This window comes from Ictidomys tridecemlineatus, chromosome 3 (genome assembly GCF_052094955.1).
Source record: "Ictidomys tridecemlineatus isolate mIctTri1 chromosome 3, mIctTri1.hap1, whole genome shotgun sequence".
In the NCBI taxonomy this organism is placed as follows: Eukaryota; Metazoa; Chordata; class Mammalia; order Rodentia; family Sciuridae; genus Ictidomys; species Ictidomys tridecemlineatus.
The window spans coordinates 1,788,449-1,808,435 of NC_135479.1; the positions used below are offsets into that span (position 1 = coordinate 1,788,449).

A 19,987-nucleotide genomic window follows, 5' to 3' on the forward strand; every position below is an offset into this window, starting at 1 on the left:
CTTTTCCTTTGGAAATGAGTCACATTTTCATGATTCTTTGTACGTCAAGTAATTTGGGGTTGTAAATTGGACATTTTGAGAATCCGTTATGTCATTCTCTCCAGAGAATTTCTCTGGAAAATGTTGGGTTTTGTTTTCACAGCGGGTCAGCCTGGTTAGTTCAGACCACAACGTCTACTACCTTCAGTGGCTCATGGTTCCAGTCCAGGTGTCATTTGTAAAGCTTCTCTCAACCTGTGCCTCCCAGGTGTAACAAAGCTGTCTTTAAGCTAAAGGACAGGCATGTAGATCAGCGGAGAGAACTGAGAGTCTGGGAATGAACTGATATTTGTGACCCACTGATTTTTGACAAGGATGCCAAAGTAGCTTAATGGGGAGAGAACTGAGTTTTAAACAAGCGGCCAGGACAGTGGGCCACTGCCCAGAGCAACACAAGGCCCACCAACTGCACACCATACACAGAACTCACTCAGTTGACCACGGATCTAACAGAAAGAAATAAGACCATGAAACTCTTGAAAGGAAATCAGGCATAAATCTTATGACAATGAATTATGCAAGGTTTCTTAACTATCACACCAAAAGCAAAAGCAACAAGAAAAAAAAGATTTCCTTGGCTTCCCCCAAATTGAAACATTTTTTTTTAAAGAGAGAGAGAGAGAGAGAGAATTTTTTAATATTTACTTTTTAGTTATCGGCAGACACAACATCTTTATATGTGGTGTTGAGGATGGAACCCGGGCCCCACGCATGCCAGGTGAGCGAGCTACCCCTTGAGCCACATCCCCATCCCCCAAATTGAAACATTTTGAATTCTTAAGGACACCATCAGAAACGCAAAAAGGCAGCCCACGCAATGGGCGAGAATATTTGGAATTCTTAGAACTCAACGAACAGGCAACTTACCCAATTTAAAATGGGCAAAGAATCTGCATAGACATGTCTCCAAGAAGACTCCAGAGGGCCACAGCACATGAAAAGGGGTCACCCTCACTGGCCATCAGAAAGGTGCACATCTGTGCCGCGTGGCACGCCAATCCACACCCGCTGGAATGGTGGACAGGCACCAGCTTGGTGAGAGGTGCAGCAGTCACAGCCTCATTCCTGCTGGCAGGGCGGGGACAGGGGCAGCCCCTGTGCTGGTGAGAAGACAGACCTCCCCAGCAGCCCCGCGCCGTGTACCCCAAACGCACGCTCTGATGCCTACATCGGCACAATTCACACCAACAAAAATGGCACCCACCCAAACGGCTGCTGCACAGATGAAGGAGTGAACAGGGAGTGCTCCACCTGTAAGCGGAAATCATTCCGCCACCAGACAGAAGCCGCACCCTGCGACAACGTGGGTGAAACTGTGCCACGTGCACAGCCAGCCTCACGGCAGACATGCCATTCCACCATAGCAAGCCTACAGTGGGGCTCCACGGTGACAGGCCAGCAGCTGCCCAGGGCTGGGAGAGGGACAGGACCTGGCCAGGGGTGACAACTAAAGAGCACAGGGCTCGGAGGCTGCTGTCCACACCTTTTCCATGGGCCAACCCACGTACAGTGTGGCGTGCTTCTCCACCGAGCTCCGGCCACAGAGCACCAGCCTCCAGCGGGCCTCCCCCGAGGTCACTTCACACCTGCCCCTCCAGCCCTGCCAGAAGCCAGCCAGCCCCTGCACAGGCGTGTGGAAGGCTGTCCCTGGGATGCCCAGGGTGAAAGGTGTGGTAGCACACCTGGGGGACCCTCAAAGACCCAGCATGAGGTCACATCCTCCAGGGGGATCTGGACACGGACAGCTCAGGGTTATCCTAAGTCCTCAGGGTTGTCCCAATCCCTGAGGTCCTGGGACCACAGCCCCTCCCTTGCCCACCTGGCAGGCCCACTCAGACCTGAAGAGTGCTAAGCAAGGGTGTGCCTGGTTGCAGCTGTCCCCTGGGAGAGGAGGGGAGGGGCTGGCAACCCCTCCCCCCTTGTCGCCAGCCCTTGCTACCTTGTCCTTCCTGTCGGAGGCTCCCCAGGTTCTGTGGGGGCATCTCTGAGGGATGGAGGGTGGTGGGGCTGTAGGCTTCCTGCTCAGCTGCTGCAGGCTGTGCTAACTCCCAGGCCCGTTGCAGGACTGAGCCTTCCAGCAAGGTCCAGGTCAGAGTGGGACAGGTGCCCAGGCCCAGCCTCAGGGCAGCACAGGTTGAAGTGGTGAGGTGGCTACAGCCAGGGCAGCCAAAGCAACCACCCAGAGTGCTGGGTGTGAGCCACAGCAGTCCAGGAACCCAGGCTTCCGGAGGAGACACACCTGGGCCCACCACGCCCAGGAGGACTCTTGGGTGCCTCGCAAAGGCTCTGTGAAGTGACAGGTCCGAGCACTTCCAAGGTAGGGGCCCAACTTAAAGTAAATGAGCCTGGGGGCGGGAAGAGTGGAGACACCACCCTGGATCTCACACACCAACAGCTGAGGCTGCATGGATCACAGGCTGTCCCTCACCACTCCTACCCTCGGCTGCCCGCAGGAGCTTTGGGAAACACTCGGGCAACCTCCCCGCCGCCCCAGCCTGTGCCCTGAAGTTAGGTATCCCCCAACTCCCTTGAACTCACCACCCTGCACTCCCCTGCCCTCCACACCCACCCAGCAACGGGCACCGCCACGTGGCCCGCTCCCAGCAAGCAACCATCAGTCCTGTCCTCCTCTCCAAGTCCCCACTCACTCCACAGGGCCAGTCCTGCCGCAGGCTTTGCACCTGATCTTGCTCATGACTGTTTTGGGTCCTGTGTCCCACACTAAAAGGAACTCGGGTCAAGCTCTGGTTGTCACTGGGCTCCCGCGGCTGGCCCCACGCAGGCAGGGAGCTGCAAGCCAGGCCACGTCAAGGCCAGAGGGCAGGAATCAGCTTAAGGTCATTCTGGGCGCCAGCTCTTGAGGTTAAAGGGCAAACTCAAAAGATTAATGCTTGAGGCTTAACCTACTGGGCAGCAGAAGGGGATGTGGCCCCTGACCTCTTCTCAGTTGCCCCACCTGGCTTGGGTCAGAGAGCCGCATGCTTGGGGCTGCGCGGAGCCTGGCCCACAGAATGCTGCAGGGACCTGGCCTCCCTTAGAGATGCCCACTGGCTAGAGAGTCCAGGGTCCTTGAGGAGGCCAACAGGCAGGAGGGGCCACCCTCTTGCCCGCAGGAGCTTTGGGAAACACACGGCAACCTCCCCACTGGTGAGCTGTGCTCGAGGCGAGGCCTGGGAGTCAGAGCAACCTCGTCGCTCCCTGGACCTGCTGCAGCAGAGGGCCAGGGTCATGGGCCTGGACAGGCCTCATCCAGGATACCACCCTCAGGACCACCACGTGCTCCCATGGCAGGAGCTGGCGGGCAGCCTCAGGCAGCAGCTTCTGCAAGTCCCCCTCCTGGCGGACATGCACACTTCAGTAGGTGGGGCTTGGCTGCCACCAAGCCTGTGCTCAGTGCTGCCTGACTCTGGAGAAGACCTGGCAACATGGACCAGTATCTCCCGGCAGGGTGTGGAGGCCATCCAAGGAAAGGGACCTGCCCACATTTCCCTGGGTCTCAGGCTCCCCAAATCGGCTTTGTGACCCCAAACCATCTGCCCTCACTCACGAGGATGCATCTCAGGCCTGAAGCAGGGCAGCCCAGATATCTGGCCACCAGCCCTAGGAGCCTCACAAAACCACCAGAGTAACAGCACACACTCAGCAGGCCGTGTGGCCAAACTGCCCCCACCTTGAGGAGGGCAACTGCCCAGAGGTGACCATGAGGGCCCAGGCCACACAGAGCCCCTATGTCCTCCTAGGTACCCAGTGCCTAGACCTTGGCTTTGCCCAGTTGTGCTGGTCAGGGATTCCTCAGTTACGGTTAAGGGCAGGAGCCATATTCCAACCTACTTGCACAGCCGGGGCTAGGCTGGTTCCCCCAGAGCCGGCCATGCTAAGATGCTGACCACACCAAGTCCACGAGGCAGCAGGCCAGGAAGGGGCCAACTTTAATATGGGGGCAACCTGTTTGGGGTTAATGAGGAAGCTCCCTATTCCTGGTGGCCCCTGCTCTTGTGCTGTTCATGGGCCAGTGAGACCCCGGCCAGGCTGTCTGATGGCGAAACAGGGGCCTTGCATGAGCAGTGGCTTCAGGCTGAGCCTGCTGTCCCGGCAGCTGGTGGTTGGGGCCGTCCAGGACAGCCACGGCTGCTACGGCGAGTCTCACCATCCCCTTCAGGATGTCTTTTCTCAGCAAGGCAGAGCCACTGTGTGGGGGCACGGCTGGGGCTCCAGGAGTCAATCTAGCAGCGACAGCCCCCGGCCCAACTCTCCCAGAGGCTAGAAGCTTGCCTAGGGTGTCAGGTAGAGGTGCCAAGAGGTTCTGGGGTGTCTGCCCCTACCCCGCAGGGAAGCTGAGGCATGTCGGGGCCCGCTGGCCGATGCTCTCCACCAGCTCACGGGACAGCAAACAGCAGGAAGGGCAGGAGGGGCTGAGGCCTGGGGCTGCTTTCCCACAGGCACCAGGGCTGCTGAACAGCACCAGGGGCGGGTGGCAGGCCTGGGCCTCTGCCACCATGGAACCACCCCGTCAGAAGCCGGGCCTGGCCAAGGGTCTGCATGTCGCTGTTTAATCCAGAATGAGAGCAGAACAGCAGCGTCACTGTGCAATCAGACTGAACCGTGAAGGGACACCCAGGAGCCGTCCCAGCACGTGAGCCTGAGTGCTGCTGTTCCGCCCGACAGCACCTTCCGTGCTGGCCAGTCCGGCCACGCAGGCCGGCCTCCTGGGAGCCCTCCGGGGCCGCCACACACCCAAGCTGCGTGGGTTTATCCTTGTAGAATCCTGCGAGTCCTGTGAGGGGCTGAGCTACGAGGCTGCCACCAGGTCTGCGGGCCTGGCTCTGACCTTGACAGGGTCTTTTTCTGTGAAGGAAACAGACACATCTGTGATATGGAAAAGACCACGGCAGACGCTTCCAGAAGACGAAGTCAGAGGCCACTAGAGAAGGCCACTATGGGAAGGTGTGCCCAGCCAGGGGAGGCAAGGTACAAACAGGAAGCCAGCGGGCCCACACAGGGCAGGGGAGATGGCCCCCAGACCAGCTCCAGTGAGGGGCAGGGCCCCTGGAGCCACAGAGGATCAGGAAACAGGAAGACCAGGACAAGAGAGTCAGGCCTGCTGGGGTCTCTGAGAACCTGGGACAGATGCCACCGCAGGGGAGCCACCCTCAGCTGCACAAACACCCCGGCAGGGCCTGCACCCCGGCAAGGCCTGCGTGGCTGATGAGCCTCTTCCCAATCCTAGCATCTGGACGTGGCTGCGACTGGGCCTGGCTCTCCGCCCCAGCTCCCCCCCAGCCAGCCACATCTGCAGGCTGGCCAGTCCACTGCACTGGGAACGCTGGCCAAGGGAGCGTTGTGTTGTTCCCTCCTAGGATGCGCCGTCCTGCATCCCAACAAGCTCAGAAGGATGAGGCAGGGAGGTACCTGGGAGTGTTTTAGGAAGGGGCTCCGAAGGAACCTCCGGTAGCTCTATTTGTTCCTGTAAAAAGCAGAGGGTAAGGCTGTAAGGCAAGCGGTCTCCGAGGAAAGGAAACAAGTACTTAACTAGCTATTGCAGTCAGACTTAAAGCAGGACAAGAGCCCTCCTGTTCAGACCTGAGTCTGCAACCCCCAGCTCCAGGCATCTCTGGAGATTCAAACCGCCCCAGGTAAGGACACAGCTACTATAGCAGTGGCTTCTACAATGATCCTGGGGTCCTGTGGAGCACAGTGGCCAACTCTTGGGCTGTCCCTAGAGGCCCCAATTCCCAAGGCTAGGCCATACCAGGACCACGGGTGTGATATGGAAAAGATATGGACACCCAGGCTGTGTTGGTGTCCACGGGTCCAGAGAACGACAGTGGCATGACTGCTGGGAGGTGTCAAGGAGCTGTCACCCCAGGGCAGTCTGTGGGGGAGGCCACCTCCCAAGCTGAGGCCTCTTTACCTTGGGGCCTGTTTTCCTATGCAGTTCACTAGGCTCTCAGGCCCCAGTGGGCAGGAGGTCATGGACCCTGGAGGGCTAGGGCAGTAGGCAGCTCTTGGGGCACAGGGAAGCCCTGGCACACTGAGGCAGGGGCCCACAGAGATGGCGCACTCTGCACAGATGTCTGGCAGAGGAGGATACGATTGCAGAACAGACCCCCCTGGGCCCAACCTGCACATCAGCCCAGACACAGGCGAGGGGAGAGACCCACATCATGGCTGGGAGGCCTGGCATCTGCCCTATCCACACACAGGTCACTGCCTGTGCCAGTCCTGGGGGTCAGCCCTGGAGACCACTCATCCATGCCGTCTCTTCAAACTGCTGCTAGAGTTATAGAGAAAGGCCTCTGTTTGGCACAGGCCCGAGTCATTTTAGGAAGGAAAAGCAGGTGCAAAACCAGGACCCTGTGCTCAAAAAGACAGCTGCATATGCCACAGGTGGAGGCCTACTGCATCCTGTCACCCAGTAAGTGGGGTCTTACTGCTTAGGCAACCATGCCTGACCCTGGGTCTCATCACCCAGCAACTGTGCCCAGCCCTGGGGTCCTGTACCTGAGTGATTGCATTCAGTTCCTCCAAGATGGCATCTTCATCCTCCTGGGTGAAGCTTCCTGCTAACAGCTCATCTATTTGCTGCAGAAGAAGGAATAGCAGTTAGGCCTGTTAGGTTGGGGCCCAGGGACAGGAGACAGCCTGTGGCTCCAGGCCTCCTCTGGACAGCAGCAGCCGTCATGTGAAGAAGGGCGGTTTGCCCCCAACGTCCTCCAAGCTGGCAACAGCACTGGGCAGCAGGTGGGGGAGGCCTCGGTACCAAGCAACACCTACCCGCTGGTACTCCACGGCCTCCTGGGTCTCGTCCAGGATCCTCTCCACTTCCTCTATGGACATCACCTGGAGGTCACGAGGTTTGGAAGCGTGTCAGTGAGGCAGACGACAGCCCCTTCATCAAGGGCCACGCCTTGGTGCTCTGCCCCTGCTTAAGTGAAACCAGGCGAGGGGGCACCTGACCAGTCTGCTGGCCAGTCTGCAGAGGCAGGGCCCTGGCCTGGGCTGCCAGAGCTGTCAGACCTGACTTCAGAGGCCTTGGGCTGCAGGGCCTAGACCCCCTTCCCCTGAGCCTGCCCTGGCATCATTCTCTAGGTGGGTGATTTGATTGCCAGGGGTGAGTTCAAAATGGCGTCTCTGCTTAGCTGGCATACATACCACCAGGACCACACTCAGCCAAGCGGCACTCAGGAGCTCAGCTCTCCCACAGCCCACCTGCTGGCCCACTCATCTGAGCAGGAGGGAGGAGGCCCACGCTGGGCTTCCTGAGGCGAAGAGGGAGTTTGCTGCCCCTAGGGAACCTTCGAGGTTACTCATCACGCTGCTCTTTACCCTAGCCAGACCTCTGGTCACTAGTACCCACAGACCCAGCCCACATAGCACTGTGCAGCACCCTCCTTGGTCCTTTTGGCCCAGAGTGCCTGTGCCAGCCACTGATGGTGCCCTTGGCCCAGCCCAGGTGCTGGGCAGGAAGCCCTGCTGGCTCTACTGGACCCCCTCCTCCATGCCTCGCCCAGCAAGGACCTACCTGGTGCATCTTGTTCAGACACTCATTCCCCACCTGCAGCCCCTCCAGCACCTTCATCTCGATCTGGGTGAACTCGATGCTCTGGACCTGAAAAGAACCAGCCCCAGGAGGTCAGCAGCCTGCCTGTACTCCTGACCCAGGGGCAGGGTTCAGGGCAACAGCATGCTGACCAGGGGCTTCTGGACATTAGGACAACTTCTGCACTCCCCCTTCCTGTCCCCTCCCATGGCCCATTGGAGACAGAGGACAGAGAAGGTGCCAGGAGACATGTGAAGGATGTCTGAGTGCTCAATTGGTGGCTCAGGCTACCCAGAGTGGAACCATGCTGCTCGGGCCATGCACACTACCAGGGGTGGCTCAGCCCCAACCCTGAGCACGCATAGTGCCCCTAGGACCATGTAGCTCCGGGCAGGGGTCCTGCATGCCTACCATGGCCTCTAGGCTGCTGATCTGGCTCTCTGTCCTGTCCAGGAGCTGCTCCCGGTATCGCTTCTTCTTGAGCAGCAGCTTGGCACGTCTGCAAGGGAAGCCGGGGTGAGTGCTGTGGCCCTAGCTGGTCCTGCCCACCAGCTGCAGGCCACCTCCCCTCCCCACCCACTCACTCCTTCCGGCCATCTCGCAGGAGCTGCCGGGCCAGGGCCCGCTCCCGCTCCAGCTGCTGCGAGACCCTCTTCTGGTACTGCCTCAGCTTGTCCCGCTGCTGCTTCAGTTGCTGCAAGAGAAAGTGGTCTGGTATCGGGCAGCCCACACGACTGGGCCCTGGCCAGGCTGCCTAGCTCTGCCCATGCTGGCTGGGGACTCACAAAGGAGCTCTCAGATGTAGGCCACCCTCTAAAACAGCGACCTCTGTGGGGCAGGACTCTCCCAGGGATGTGTGGCAACACCCAGAAGCACTTCCAATTTCATGATGTGGGGTGCTGCTGGCATCTGCTACCTCCCATGTCCACTGTACCAAGGAGAACCTCACTCTAGTCACCACAGCCTGGCCCAGGACACAGGAGGATGGGCTGTGAGCAGTACGTGTGCTCAGGGCCAGGCTGGGAAGCAGCCACCAGTCAGTCCCTGGAAGGTTCACATACAACAAGGAGCAGGCAGCTGAGGGCACCTGAGCCCACGGCACTCACAGCCCAGCGGAGGCTTGGGCCGTCCCTCCCGCCTCTTAGTGTGTGCTTAGCTTCCCCCTTTCACTTCTGTCCATCTGAATGGAACACAAGCTGCCAGCAGGCGATGTGCCCATCAACTAAACTCCTTTCCACCTTGGCTGCCCAGAGGCACAGGCACTGCCCCTTGGTCTCTCTTCCCTCCTGAGGTCATTTCCTAAGATGAAATGGTGGTGCCGTGATGAGCAGCGTCAGGGTAGTTCGCACACTCAGGACGCGGCCTGCAGGATGGTTCCTGCTAGTGAGCCCAGTCAGGCTCAGGGAGTAATCATGGTATACACTGCCTCCCTCCCGGTGCTCGCCAAGGGCCGGCCCTGCAGGGCCAGGAGGGAAGGTGCCCACTGTGCAGCCACCACCCACAGCCCGCAGGGGAGACACGGCCTCAGAGAGTGGAGGAGCCCACAGAAGGCAGGGCAGAGGGCAGGGGCAGCACTGTGCTCTGGGACACCGAGCACCTCGGACCGCGAGGGGCGGGCAGGTCCGAACCACTCTGAACCGGCGGGGGTTCTGCTCGGAGGGCGGCGGGGCGGCGGGCGGCTTCGGGGCTGAGCTCATAGTGACCGGCTGCTGCCGGCGCTGCGGATGCCCCGGGGTCCAGAAGCCGGGTCAGAGCCGCCTGGCCCCGACCGGGTTTCCACGGTACAAACGGAGCCCACTTCGAGGCAGACTTAGAGGGGAGAGTCGGAAGCCAGCGGCCACGTCTGGGCGCCTTCTGGAGGCGGACTTCGCTTCAGAAACAGGTCGCTGTGGCTGCGCGTCCCTCCCCGGGGCCCGCGGGGCCCTCCCCGTCCCCGACTCCGCTCCGCTGGAGAGCTGGGCACTCGGCCGCGGCCCAGCCCTCCCGCCGCGACTCACCAGGATGGCTTTGTCCTGCTCGGTGACCCGGCTCTGCTTCTTGCGGCCGAACAGATTGCCCATGGCGGCCCCGCGCTCGCAGCCCGGCCGAGCCGCCGCCGCCCTGCGGCCACCGTACCTGGCGCCTACGGCGGCCGCGCAGGGCCCCGCGCCACAGAACGCGCCTGCGCGTCCCACCCGGTCCCATCGGGTCCGCCGCAGGGCCGGAGGTCGCGCTCGCGCGCCGCCTGCTGGACGCGCGGAGAGGAGCCGGCCAACGCAGGCCCAGCGGCCTTGGTAGTGCGCTCGGACCGAAGAAGAACCTCCTACTTAGAGGGACCTGCGGGTCCACTTAACGCAGACTCCCCGCGGCATCACTGTCCTGCGAGCTCTGAGCGCTAGAAGCTGCACTTGGTGATGTCCATTCGACGTGCTGGATCTGAAAGTGTTTGTCCAAGCGCTGCGCAGCAGCCGCGCCCCTGCTATTTGGTCTGGCCGCTTTTTGCTCCCCTACTGGGTTCTCGCTGTGCTCAGACACAGTGGCGTGGCCAGTCCCAACTTCTTGGTGGACTCTGGCTGTGCCCCTGGCCGAAGGCTTCCTCCCTTCGGGGACAGAAGCATTCCCGCGGGTAAGGGACAGCTGCTGCTGGGAATATTGCAGCCCTGTAACTTTTGCACTAAGCCCAGGGATTCTCTAAAACCATCTGACCTCTCGCCTCCACCCCACAGGTTAGTTAAATGGGGTTGTGATAGACACCTGCCCAAGGGCGTGGCACTAATCTCCGAGGCACCTCCCCCTGCGTGGCGTTGCCCGTTGCCCATTGCCCATTGCCGGGGTAGGTGTACTTCCCCAGAGGAAATACGGGGACTGTGCTCGAGGCGGAGCTTAGTGCAGAGAGCGCTGAGAACTGGGCACCAGCTACTGCAAGGATCTGTGGGCTCCCTGGCCCCACTGAGAGTCGAACTTGAGTTAAGACCACACGTCATCTGATGGTGTAAACCCTCTCTGATGGGGCATCTGTGTCCCCTGGAATGAGCAACCATTTAAAGGCAGCGTCTTGTGATTCCAGAGCTGCGTGCCCACCTCCTTCCTCTGGGTCACAGTACTCTCCTGGCCCCTCTGGGGGAGGCCTGGAGACCAGCTGCTCTTACCTGCAGCAGTGCTTTCTGGGTTCTGTCCAGATCCTGAGCTCCAGGTTTGTGACTTATGCCTGGAAACAGGGTAGAGGCCGAGTCAAATCCATTGTGGTGACTTAAGTCAGGTTTTGGCCACCAGGCCTAGACCGTCTCTGTGCACAGAGTGAGCAGTGTTCTAGGGGACTGCCCACTTCTTTTGCTCCCAGGGACCATCTGAGTAGCTGGGGTTCCTACAGGCCAGGACACTGAGTACCAGGCTGGCTGCTTGCTACAGGGCTTGCCCACCTCAGCTTCAGCAGCTCTGGGTCACATCATCCCTGTGACATCCAGAGCCCATCTCAACAATGGCACTCCATCCCCATGGTGAGCTTGGCAGCAGGCCCAGAACTGATGGAGAGGCCTCCTGTCACTTGTGGGGTCCCAGGTGGTGTCAGCCACATGCAAAGGTTGTGTCTTCGACCTGTCTAGTTGGGGTGTAGGTGTGCAGGTCACACTGGATGGACCCAGATCAACAGTCGTCTCTCTGTGGACCTCTGTACTCTGGTCCTCACAATGCCAGGGACACTCCAGCATCTCACACTCACCCACTGAGTCCCCTGTTGAGTCCGAATTTCAGTCAATCCAAAAAGCAAGCTGTGGCGGGCTCCAAGGGCGGGTCTAGGGGCTGGGTGCACGGATGGGCAGTGGGCACACCTGCCTCAGGAATCCAGCTCCATCTGGGCTCTGTCTCAGCCTCCTGTCTCACACCCTGGAATCCACTTCCACACATAACTAACTCCCCAGGTCTCTGCCAACATAGATTTGAAAATCTTTGAATTCTTGTAGTCTGTAAACCGGGGTTTGGCAACTGCACCCTGTAAGCCAGGTCTGGCCTGGAGCCTACTTTGTTTTATACAGCCTGTGAGCTAAGAATGGTTCACATTGGAAAGGGTTGAGAAACACACACACCCTGCCACCACCAAGACGGAGGAAGGAGGAAGAGGAGGAGGATAGGAAGTGGACAGAGATCCGTGTGTTGTGCAGAGCCTTAGCTGTAGACTATTTGGTCCTTACAGAAAAAGAACCCCAGCCCTGCTCGGAGTGGTTTCCTGCAGTGTCCCAGGGGCCCTGCTCTGAGGGTTCACCGCAGGCTGTGGAGCTCCTTGAGGAAGATGGGAACCCCTGGAGGACTTGCAAATGTGGGGTGCCAGTCCCTTGGGCCACTTCTACTAGGGCCACGGGAGAGGCTGTGAGTGGCCTGGGAGACTCAGGAGGTCAGCTTTTGTTGAGATTCAGCACTGCCCTTTGAGTTCAGGGTCATCTTTCTATCAAGGCCCCAACTTTGAAGCCAGGAAGCTGGCGAGGGTGTGAGTGGTGCACGCCTAAGGTGTGGAGCCACAGTGGCATCTGCCCAGGGGGAATGGTCATCCCTGCTGCCTGGGGCAAGGGTGGAGGAAACAGTGACTCCCATAGGCCCAGGCCAGTGGCAGACATTTCCACTGTCAAGGTCAGCAGTGCAGTGCAGTCTAGCCCCAGGTCAAGTCCAAAGCAATGCCCATTCCACCTCGGAAGACCTGCATCCTGGAACCAGCCCTGGGACCAGACTTCTGTTTCGTGCGGTCCCGGTCGGCTGGCAGAAGCCACAGTGGTCATGTGGACAGAGAGTGGGAGGGGAAGACCTCTAACCAGAAAAGGACTTGAACTATTAAAAGGGCACATGAGAACCCGAAGAAGACAGGGATAGCAAACGGGGACAGAGAAGGGGGGGGAGGAAACAGGACCTGGGGGAACAATCCGTCCAGGACAGGGCAGACCCTGCTGGAGGGCCCTGCAGCCTGCCGTGGGAAGGGAGCTGCCAAGGGTGAGAACCAGGGTCACCTGTGGGGAGACCACCAGTGGGCCACGGAACCCAGAGCGGGTGCGATGGCCAGGAACTCCGCCAGGCAGCTGAGAGCGCGACTGCATTTCCATTGTCTGCCGTACACAGTGCTGTACCCCGCCCCGCCAGATGCAAGAAGCAGCCACAGGTGGCAGAGCAGGTTGCCAAAGAGCAGGGCCAGGAGGGAGCAGGGCGGTAGAGCAGGTGCCTATGGTTGAGGCTGGGCCCATCCCCCGCACCCCGGACACAACAGAAAGGGAAGCCCCTGCCCCCGCTGGGCAGACCAAAAGCCCTTGTGGCCTGGCCCATCGCCCGCTCATGCCCAGCCCTGGCCTCTCAGCCTCTGCTATTCCAGGTCCCTCCACCAATCCCTGGCCCGAAGGCTCCTCACCAACAAGCCCACGGAATCCAGGGCAGGTATGGGATCCACAAATCCAGCTGGCCAGGTGGCTCTGGTGTGGCTCCCGGCGTCCACCTCTGCACTATTCTCCAGCTGGAATCAGCAAAGCCTTGATATCTGTGGGGGAGGCAGATGGCCACTCATCTCCCGGATGCACCTGGGTCTCCCTCAAGTTAAGTGGAGGAGAGGAGGGGTGACGGCTCCCCCTTGAGGTATGGTCAGCAAGTGAGGGCAGCTGCCCAGACAGGGCACTGCTGCTCCTGCTGCTGGGAAGGCGGTGGGACGACGGGGAGGGTTCCAGGTGGACACTCAGCTCTCTGCAGGCAGCCTTTCCCACTGTGCTCTGACTCCAACAGGAGCCATCCGGAGGCCCCCGCCACCTCGGGGGAAGCCTGGGGGAGGGTCTTCAGATGCAAGGGTCCTGCCCCGAGGAACTTGGTTTATTTTCTAGCAGCCCCACGTTTCCCGATCTTCTCACTCTCCTTGACCCGAGGATTTAAAGCCCTCTCGGTGTCATTCCTGAACTTGGGTCTTTGCAGTGCCCTCGGGAGCCAGCGCCCACCTGCAGTCCTCACAGTCCTGCTTCCTCAGTGATGTTGCTTTGAGCTGCTTCTGGATCTCCCAAACGTGGCGTTCCAGAACCGGTTCTGGGCCATGACAGCGTTTTGCCACACAGGCAAAGATGACCACCACCTGTGCTGGCCAAGCTACAGAGAACCACGGACAGGGCCGCGCAGAAAACACAAGTGTCCTGTGGCACTGTGGGGCCCAGAGGCCTGAGGTCAGGTTTCAGCCGCAGGCCCCCCTGGGCTCTGAGGGAAGTCTGTTCTAGACTCTCCCCGCGCTGGTGGCGCTGGCAACCCTTGGCTGCTGGTCTGGGAGGAGGGCTAGCGCTCAACGTGAGTTTCAGGGTCCCAGCTCCCACTGGAACACAACAGCAAGGCTGTTGCTGAGCTCCGTTCCTGTTTGAGGAGCTGCTTCCTGAATGACTTCTGACACTGGATACTGGGCTGTGTGTTCTCAGGAAGGCAGGAGCCTCTCTGGGCATCCCAAGCAGGAAGGTACGTGCTGCAGAGAACCAAGGGCTCAAAACCACGGAAAGAGTAGGAGGAATGAAGACTAGGGAATCCCATCCCTGGATGGTGGGGACAGCAGCATTGGAGTCTGGGGTCACTAGATCTGCAGGAAGCCCTCTGTGGTGTGAGCAGACATGCAGAGGCCATCCCACAAATTGCAGGCCCACCAGGTGGACTGCCACGGCCAGGAGATGGTGACAAGGACTCCCCACCTTCTCCACCTCTAGAGAGAGCTTCGCAATAGTAGGAATTAACCTGTATTCAAGCTCGAAGCTCCAGCCTGTGCGGACCCGGGGTAGCAGCAGGCTGGGAAATGTGGGGCAGGCGCTGGGGAGGCAGGAGGCAATCAGGAAGTGGCATTCCGGTGGCCTGGAGATGACATGTCTAGAAAGAGGCAAATGGTGTGAAAGGGGTGTCTGTGGGAGCCAGTGCTATAAACCCCACGTCATTCAGGAGTCATCTGTGTCCAGAGGCCCACCAGGCTCCATGCAGGGTGGGCTAGGCGCCTGGGACCCCAACGGGGTGACTCCAGTCCGTTTGGGTGCAGGAACTGGCTGATACCACAGCAGTGTGCAAGCCATCGCTGAACACTCTGTGGCCCTCATCTCCACTTCTCAGTCCAGGAGGGCCCCCATCTCCCAGGCCAGGCTCCCTCCTGGACAGGAAAGCACGTGTAGCGAGAGAGAGTGCCTCGCCTTCTCAGGCCAGGAGGCGCTGTCAGGGGAGAGCTCTGATTGGCCCAGTTTAGGCCAATCAGCTGTGGTCTTGGGGAGTGGTGATGAATGATTGGCCCAGCGCAGGAGTCCTGCCCACACCTAAGCCAATCCTCAGTGTCTGGAGAGGGGCCAGAGGGGCAGAGGGAGCATTAGCCCCCAAAGGGACTTTTTTGTCTTGTCTTGCCCATGTGCGAGACGTGTCCAGGGCACATGTTGACGCCTGGCTCGGGCCGAGAGACCCCAGGGAACTTGTGATGGGGCCGCTCTTGGAAATGGAAAGCGCGCAGGCCGTGGGATGCAGGTGGACGCTGGGGAGGGGCGGTGGGGTCAGTGGCACCACGGAGAAAAAGGGATGAGCCCAAGGAATATTCTGGAACGAGTCCCCCAGAAAATATCGGTCCTGGGCAAACGAGTGTCAGAGGAAACCGCTCGATTTGACCACACCTGGGGGTGTCGGCAGCGGGGGCAGCGGGGGCAGCGCAGGACCCCAGAGGGAAGGTGTCCTGGGGCTGCCCTGGGGAGCAAAGGCCCTGCTGGCTGGTGACCTCGGCGACCCTCGGAATGAGGGACGCCGGCTGGCAGGGATGCAGGGCTAGGACTCCCAATGGGGCCGTAGAGAGCAGGGGGAGGATTGGGGCAGGGAGGGGCTGCAGGGCCTTGGGCCACTGACCTCCCTTCAGGAGGCCAGGCCCCGCCCGACTTCCCGACTTGTGTGGTGACCCCCTCAGCGACCACGCGGGGGCGCCGCAGGACAGGCGGTCAAGGAGCTGGGGCGGCAGGCCCGGGTGTGCTCAGAGAGGCCCCTCCTGTGCGGACTCACCTCGGGAAGCCCGCGGCGGTGGAGGTTTGGGAGGCCCCTGTGGGGTCTGTCGGCTCTGAGAGTCCCTGAGGGGTTTGCACGTGGCTGAGGAGACACTGCCAGGTGGGACGTGGCAAGGGTGGAGGGTGGTGGTCAGGGAAGGCCTCCTGGAGGAAGTGGCATCAGATGCCAGGAGCCTGAGCACCAGACAAGAGGCCGCGAGGGCTGGTCTTACTTGGGCCTCTCAACCATCCCTCTAGCTGCTGTTCTGAGGGGTGAGCTGTCATGCTGAGAAATGGGCTTGGGGGCCCTGGAGGAGTTCAGGTGAGAGTCAGTGGATGGGGCAGCGCTGCATATCTGGACTTGCGGATGGGTGAGAGATGGCCACGAGTGGACAGGGCATTGGGCCATCATGCCCCTAGGTGGATGCGGTGCCCTTCAGAAGGGAAGGGCAGTCCCGCTCCAGCCTGTGATCCCAGGACAGGCCTTTCCACTGGGGGGAACTGAGGTGCACAGGAGTTTGGTAGCCTGCCTGAGGTGGGCGGGCACTCCCACACAGGTGGAAAGTGGGAGGAGGCCCCTGGGGCCTGGTGTGGGGTCCCTGTTGGGCAGGGTGCTGAGCTTTGGATTGTGCTGTGGCTGCAGCCTGGAGCTGAAGGACACAGGCTGGTGCCTGGGCAGAGGCCTGGGAAGACAAGTGCCACAGGAGGCTACAGCCCTTGAGTGGTCCCCTCTGCTCTGGGCCAGTAAAGCAGGGCAGCAGTGATGGTAGGTCATGTCCAAGGCTGGTCCTTGAGACCCAGTGGCTTGTCTGAGCCACAGCTTGAGGGCCACTGCCTGGGGGACCCCAGCCAGATGCCCAGTGGAGCCGCCGACTCTGGACCCCTGACCCTGAGATGCAGACATCTGCTGCCCAAGCCGCTGGGTTTGGGGTTTGTTTGGAGCAACAGGGAGTGACACCAGCGCAGCCATCCAGCCCAAGCCCAGCTGTCGGCTCAGCCCATGCCAACGTCTGGCCAGGCCTGGAGGCCCTGCTTGGGCACTCACTCAAGCTCTGTTCCTGGTCCTGCGGCCTTCCTGCAAGACTGCTCGCAAGGGGTCTTCCTCCAGAGCCCCTGGCCCAGTGCAGAGGTCAGGCCAAGTTGCCAGTATTGTGCCCCAGTCCTTGAGGCCTGGGATGTTCCAGCCTGGCCCTCTGTTCCCCGAGTCCTGGTCTCTTACTGTCCCTGGCACTTCCTTGTGCCTTAATATGTTCATGCTGTCATTTAGGCAAAATGATAGAATGTATTTCTCCCAGGACTGAAGACTGGGAAGTCCCAGGGGAAGAGGCTCACGGACTTGGGTTCTGGTGAGGACCGGCTGTCGCTCTAGGTGGTGCCTTCAACACTGCATTCTCACCTGGTGGAAGGCAGAAGGTGAGACGGGCTGGAAGCTACCCGAAGGCCTTTCTGTAAGGGCCTTGGTCCTGCTTAGCAGAGGAGCTGCTGCTGCTGCTGCTGCTGCTGATTTTTTTCTTCAGAGCTGGGGATGGAACCCAGGGCTTCATATGTGCTAGGCAAAGTGCTCTGCCCCTGAGCAGCACCCCGGCGCTTTTTAAATTTTATTTTGAGACCGGGTCTAAGTTGCTTAGGGCATGGCTAAGTTGCTTAGGTTGGGCTCCAACTTGCAATCCTCTTGCCTTAGCCTCCTGAGTGGCTGGGATAACAGGCCTGGCGACTGCTGTCAGTGCTTTTGATATATTATGAATATTGAACTTTATCTGTCCCATGATTTGCAGACTTTCCCCCACTCCTGTAGGTTGTTTTCCACAGTCTTGAAGATGTTCTGTGCATGGAAACTTTTATTTTTATGAATTCTAGTGTATCATTTCTTTTGTCATGTGCTCTTGGTGTCAAATCTAAGACTTAGTTGCTATATGTAAGGTCATAAATGTGCACCCCTGAATTTTCTTCCAGATGCTTTATCATTTTAGCTTGTATATTGAGGTCATGGGCCCACTATGAGCTTGTCCTCCTACCTGGGGTGAGGTGAGGGCTCAGCTGCACTCTCCAACTGGCCCAGCCCCATTGGAAGGCTGTTCCTAACCCACAAATGGTCTGTCCTCCTTCTCAACAATCAGTTGCTCAGTCAAGTTGGGTCCTTGGGTTTGCTTACATGCTCTCCACTGGTCCCGCTGGCTTGTCCACCTGCCCTTATTTCTGTACCATGAGGTAGCTTTGAAGTGAGTTGAAGTTAAGTGACATGAATCTAATTCTTCCTTTTCTGTGTTGTTGGCTACTTGGGGCCCCTGGCAGTGCCATATGAACTTGTTCTTCTATTTCTGCAAAGAAGGCAGGGGAACTGGGCCGGGGCTGGTGTGAAGTCTTGGGTCCCGTTGGGGCACCGCCGTTTTGCCATTATCAGGTCTTCCAACCCCAAACTGGGCTGTCTCCTCATCTGCTCGGGGCCTGTGGCTTTCAAATCTGTGCTTAGGTATTTTGTTCTTTTGTGTTTCACTGCAAATGGAATTGGTTTCCTAATTTCCTTCTCAAATTATTCAATGCTGAGGTATCATTTGAATTCTCCCCCTTCACTGGCCTCGGAATGGGAATCCTCACGAGGCGGGCTCTCGTGGAAGAGCCTCACCTGGGTTTCCCTCCACCCCTCCCAGGGACCCCTCCTGGAGTCACAGACACTCAGGGCCAGGTAGGAGCTCCTTGTGTGATCCTGCTCCTGCTCACCCGAGGCCAGGCTACAGTTCTTGATCCCACAGATAACCCCAAGACTGAGAGCCTGGGCCGATGCCTTCCCCGCCCTCCATTACCCCTGGGGACCCCTGTCAGCCAGGGCTGAGGAGGGAAGGCTACAAAGCCAGAAGGGACTCTGCCCCTCCCCCAGATAGGCTGGGTTCTGTTGGCCTCATCAGGTGTGGGGCTCTGGGTGGGTGTCCTTGGGGGAGGACAGCCTCTTGGCCCCTTCACCCATGGTGCTGTGCCCAAAGTGATGCTGGCTTCCGGGCTGGGGGCCTGGGTGGTAGGATGGCTTGGGAAGCCTTGGCTCTGGCCTTGGTGGCCATGCTAACTGGAGGACAGCCCTTCCTCTCGGGGCTGGGGTCCTGCGTGGTGAATGGCCTGTCACTTCCTTGGCCCCTGGAAGTCCCTGTGGGGCCTCAGCCTGTTTGGAGGATGCTGACCTATCCCAGGGAGAAGAAGCAGGTTCTGGGGGGCGTGGCAACCATCCTCCTAACTGCCCTGAGCCTGCCTGGCCAGGGTAAGGCCGGGTCTCATAGGTCAAGGACCCAAGTGGTGGTTGGAGGTGGTGTGGCTTCCGGGGAGGGCTGAGGGGCACAAGAGCTGCCTCCCTGGCCTGGGGACATGAGGCCCAGCCCGCCAGGTGGGGCCAAGAAGGCTGGGCCCCAGGAACATCCAGGGCTGCCACCACTGTCCTCAGGGCCTCCCCTCCCCCACAGTGCTGTTGAGAAGGCCCTGGGGACACTGGTGGCAGCCTGGGTGTGTTCCCCACCCACAGGGAGCACCTGGCCACGGAAGTGCAGGATGGACCTTCCCTGCAGGGCCCCACAGCTGCCCTCAGGAGGGGAGAGCTGGTAGAGAGCCTCTGGGAGCAGCTTGCCCAGGGCCAGCCTGCCCAGCATGCTCCTGGCTCTCCTGCTACAGCATCTCAGGGATGGGTGACCTCCCCAGTCACTGGCCCCACTTCTTGTCACCTGGTGGGCAGGCGGGGTCTACCCCAACTTGGCCTCTGGGGTGCTGAGGCAGGGTGGGGCCAGAGGTGACTGGGCTGCAGCCACAGGGACCTGGTGTCCTGGTGTCACGGGAGGGCACAATGGCTGATGTGAGCATGCAGTAGGCTGCCATTTCCACTGCCTCATAGACTCTGAGGGGAGCTGAACCTGGGACCTTGAAAACAGCTGCCTCCTGCCGAGCGCTGCCCCCCAGGCATGGCCTTTCTGTGGGCCTCCTTCCAGGACCAGCAGCCGCGGGGCCCCATGGCTAGTGGGGCAGTAGAGGCCAGGGAGGCTGACCCGTGGAGGGAGGCACTGGAGGCTCTGGGCCTGGCTCACCTGTCAGCACCCCACAGGGCATGTTGCTCCTGTCCTGCCTCCTTGTCCTGCGGGAGTCACCTGAAGCTGGCCATTTGCCTCTTCTGCTGGGCACATGAGCAAAGCCAGCCTGCAGCCGGCGCCCTTGCCCTGCCACAGGCCTGGAGTGGCTGTGGGGATCCGACTTGACGTCAGACCTCCTTCCTGAGACTGCCTTGGTCCGTCCCCCGCTGTTATGAACACCCGATTTGTTCTCAGGTCGTGCGGACAGAAAAACTGATGCTAATAGGAAAAATATCATTCTTGTAACCAGAGCTGACCTGGCACAGCCCCATAGCGCTGGGCACCTCTCTTGTTTAGGATGAACCCTGACTTAGCAATCCCAGCGCAGGAGCCCTCCAGGTCTC

General features: G+C 59.8%; 1 protein-coding gene and 1 long non-coding RNA gene across 5 annotated transcripts; one reads left to right on the forward strand and one right to left on the reverse strand.

The window, feature by feature from the left end:
- Nucleotides 1–3,935: 3,935 nt before the first annotated feature.
- Nucleotides 3,936–9,736, reverse strand: Chmp6 (charged multivesicular body protein 6). Its single transcript, XM_005332639.5, has 8 exons — nt 9,577–9,736; nt 8,164–8,273; nt 7,991–8,078; nt 7,562–7,648; nt 6,814–6,879; nt 6,541–6,621; nt 5,449–5,503; nt 3,936–4,884 (listed from the first exon to the last, which is right to left on the reverse strand). Exons 1-8 carry the CDS (start codon nt 9,637–9,639, stop codon nt 4,829–4,831), a joined length of 606 nt encoding a protein of 201 aa, XP_005332696.1. The 5' UTR covers nt 9,640–9,736; the 3' UTR covers nt 3,936–4,828.
- Nucleotides 9,714–19,875, forward strand: LOC144375934 (uncharacterized). 4 transcript variants are annotated; one of them, XR_013435796.1, is made up of 2 exons: nt 9,714–10,284; nt 12,891–19,875. It is a non-coding gene; the product is annotated as an uncharacterized LOC144375934 (long non-coding RNA). The 4 variants fall into 4 exon arrangements; XR_013435797.1 differs by having other exon boundaries at nt 12,906–19,875; XR_013435799.1 differs by having other exon boundaries at nt 9,714–10,184.
- Nucleotides 19,876–19,987: the final 112 nt, after the last annotated feature.

Coding starts and splice junctions, on each gene's coding strand:
- Chmp6 (XM_005332639.5), bottom strand. CDS start 9,639: ATGGGCAATCTGTTCGGCCGCAAGAAGCAGAGCCGGGTCACCGAGCAG. Junction 7,649..7,990: donor TCAGCAGCCTAGAGGCCATG/GTAGGCATGCAG, acceptor GGTTCTTTTCAG/GTCCAGAGCATCGAGTTCAC. Junction 6,622..6,813: donor AGGCCGTGGAGTACCAGCGG/GTAGGTGTTGCT, acceptor CTTCTTCTGCAG/CAAATAGATGAGCTGTTAGC.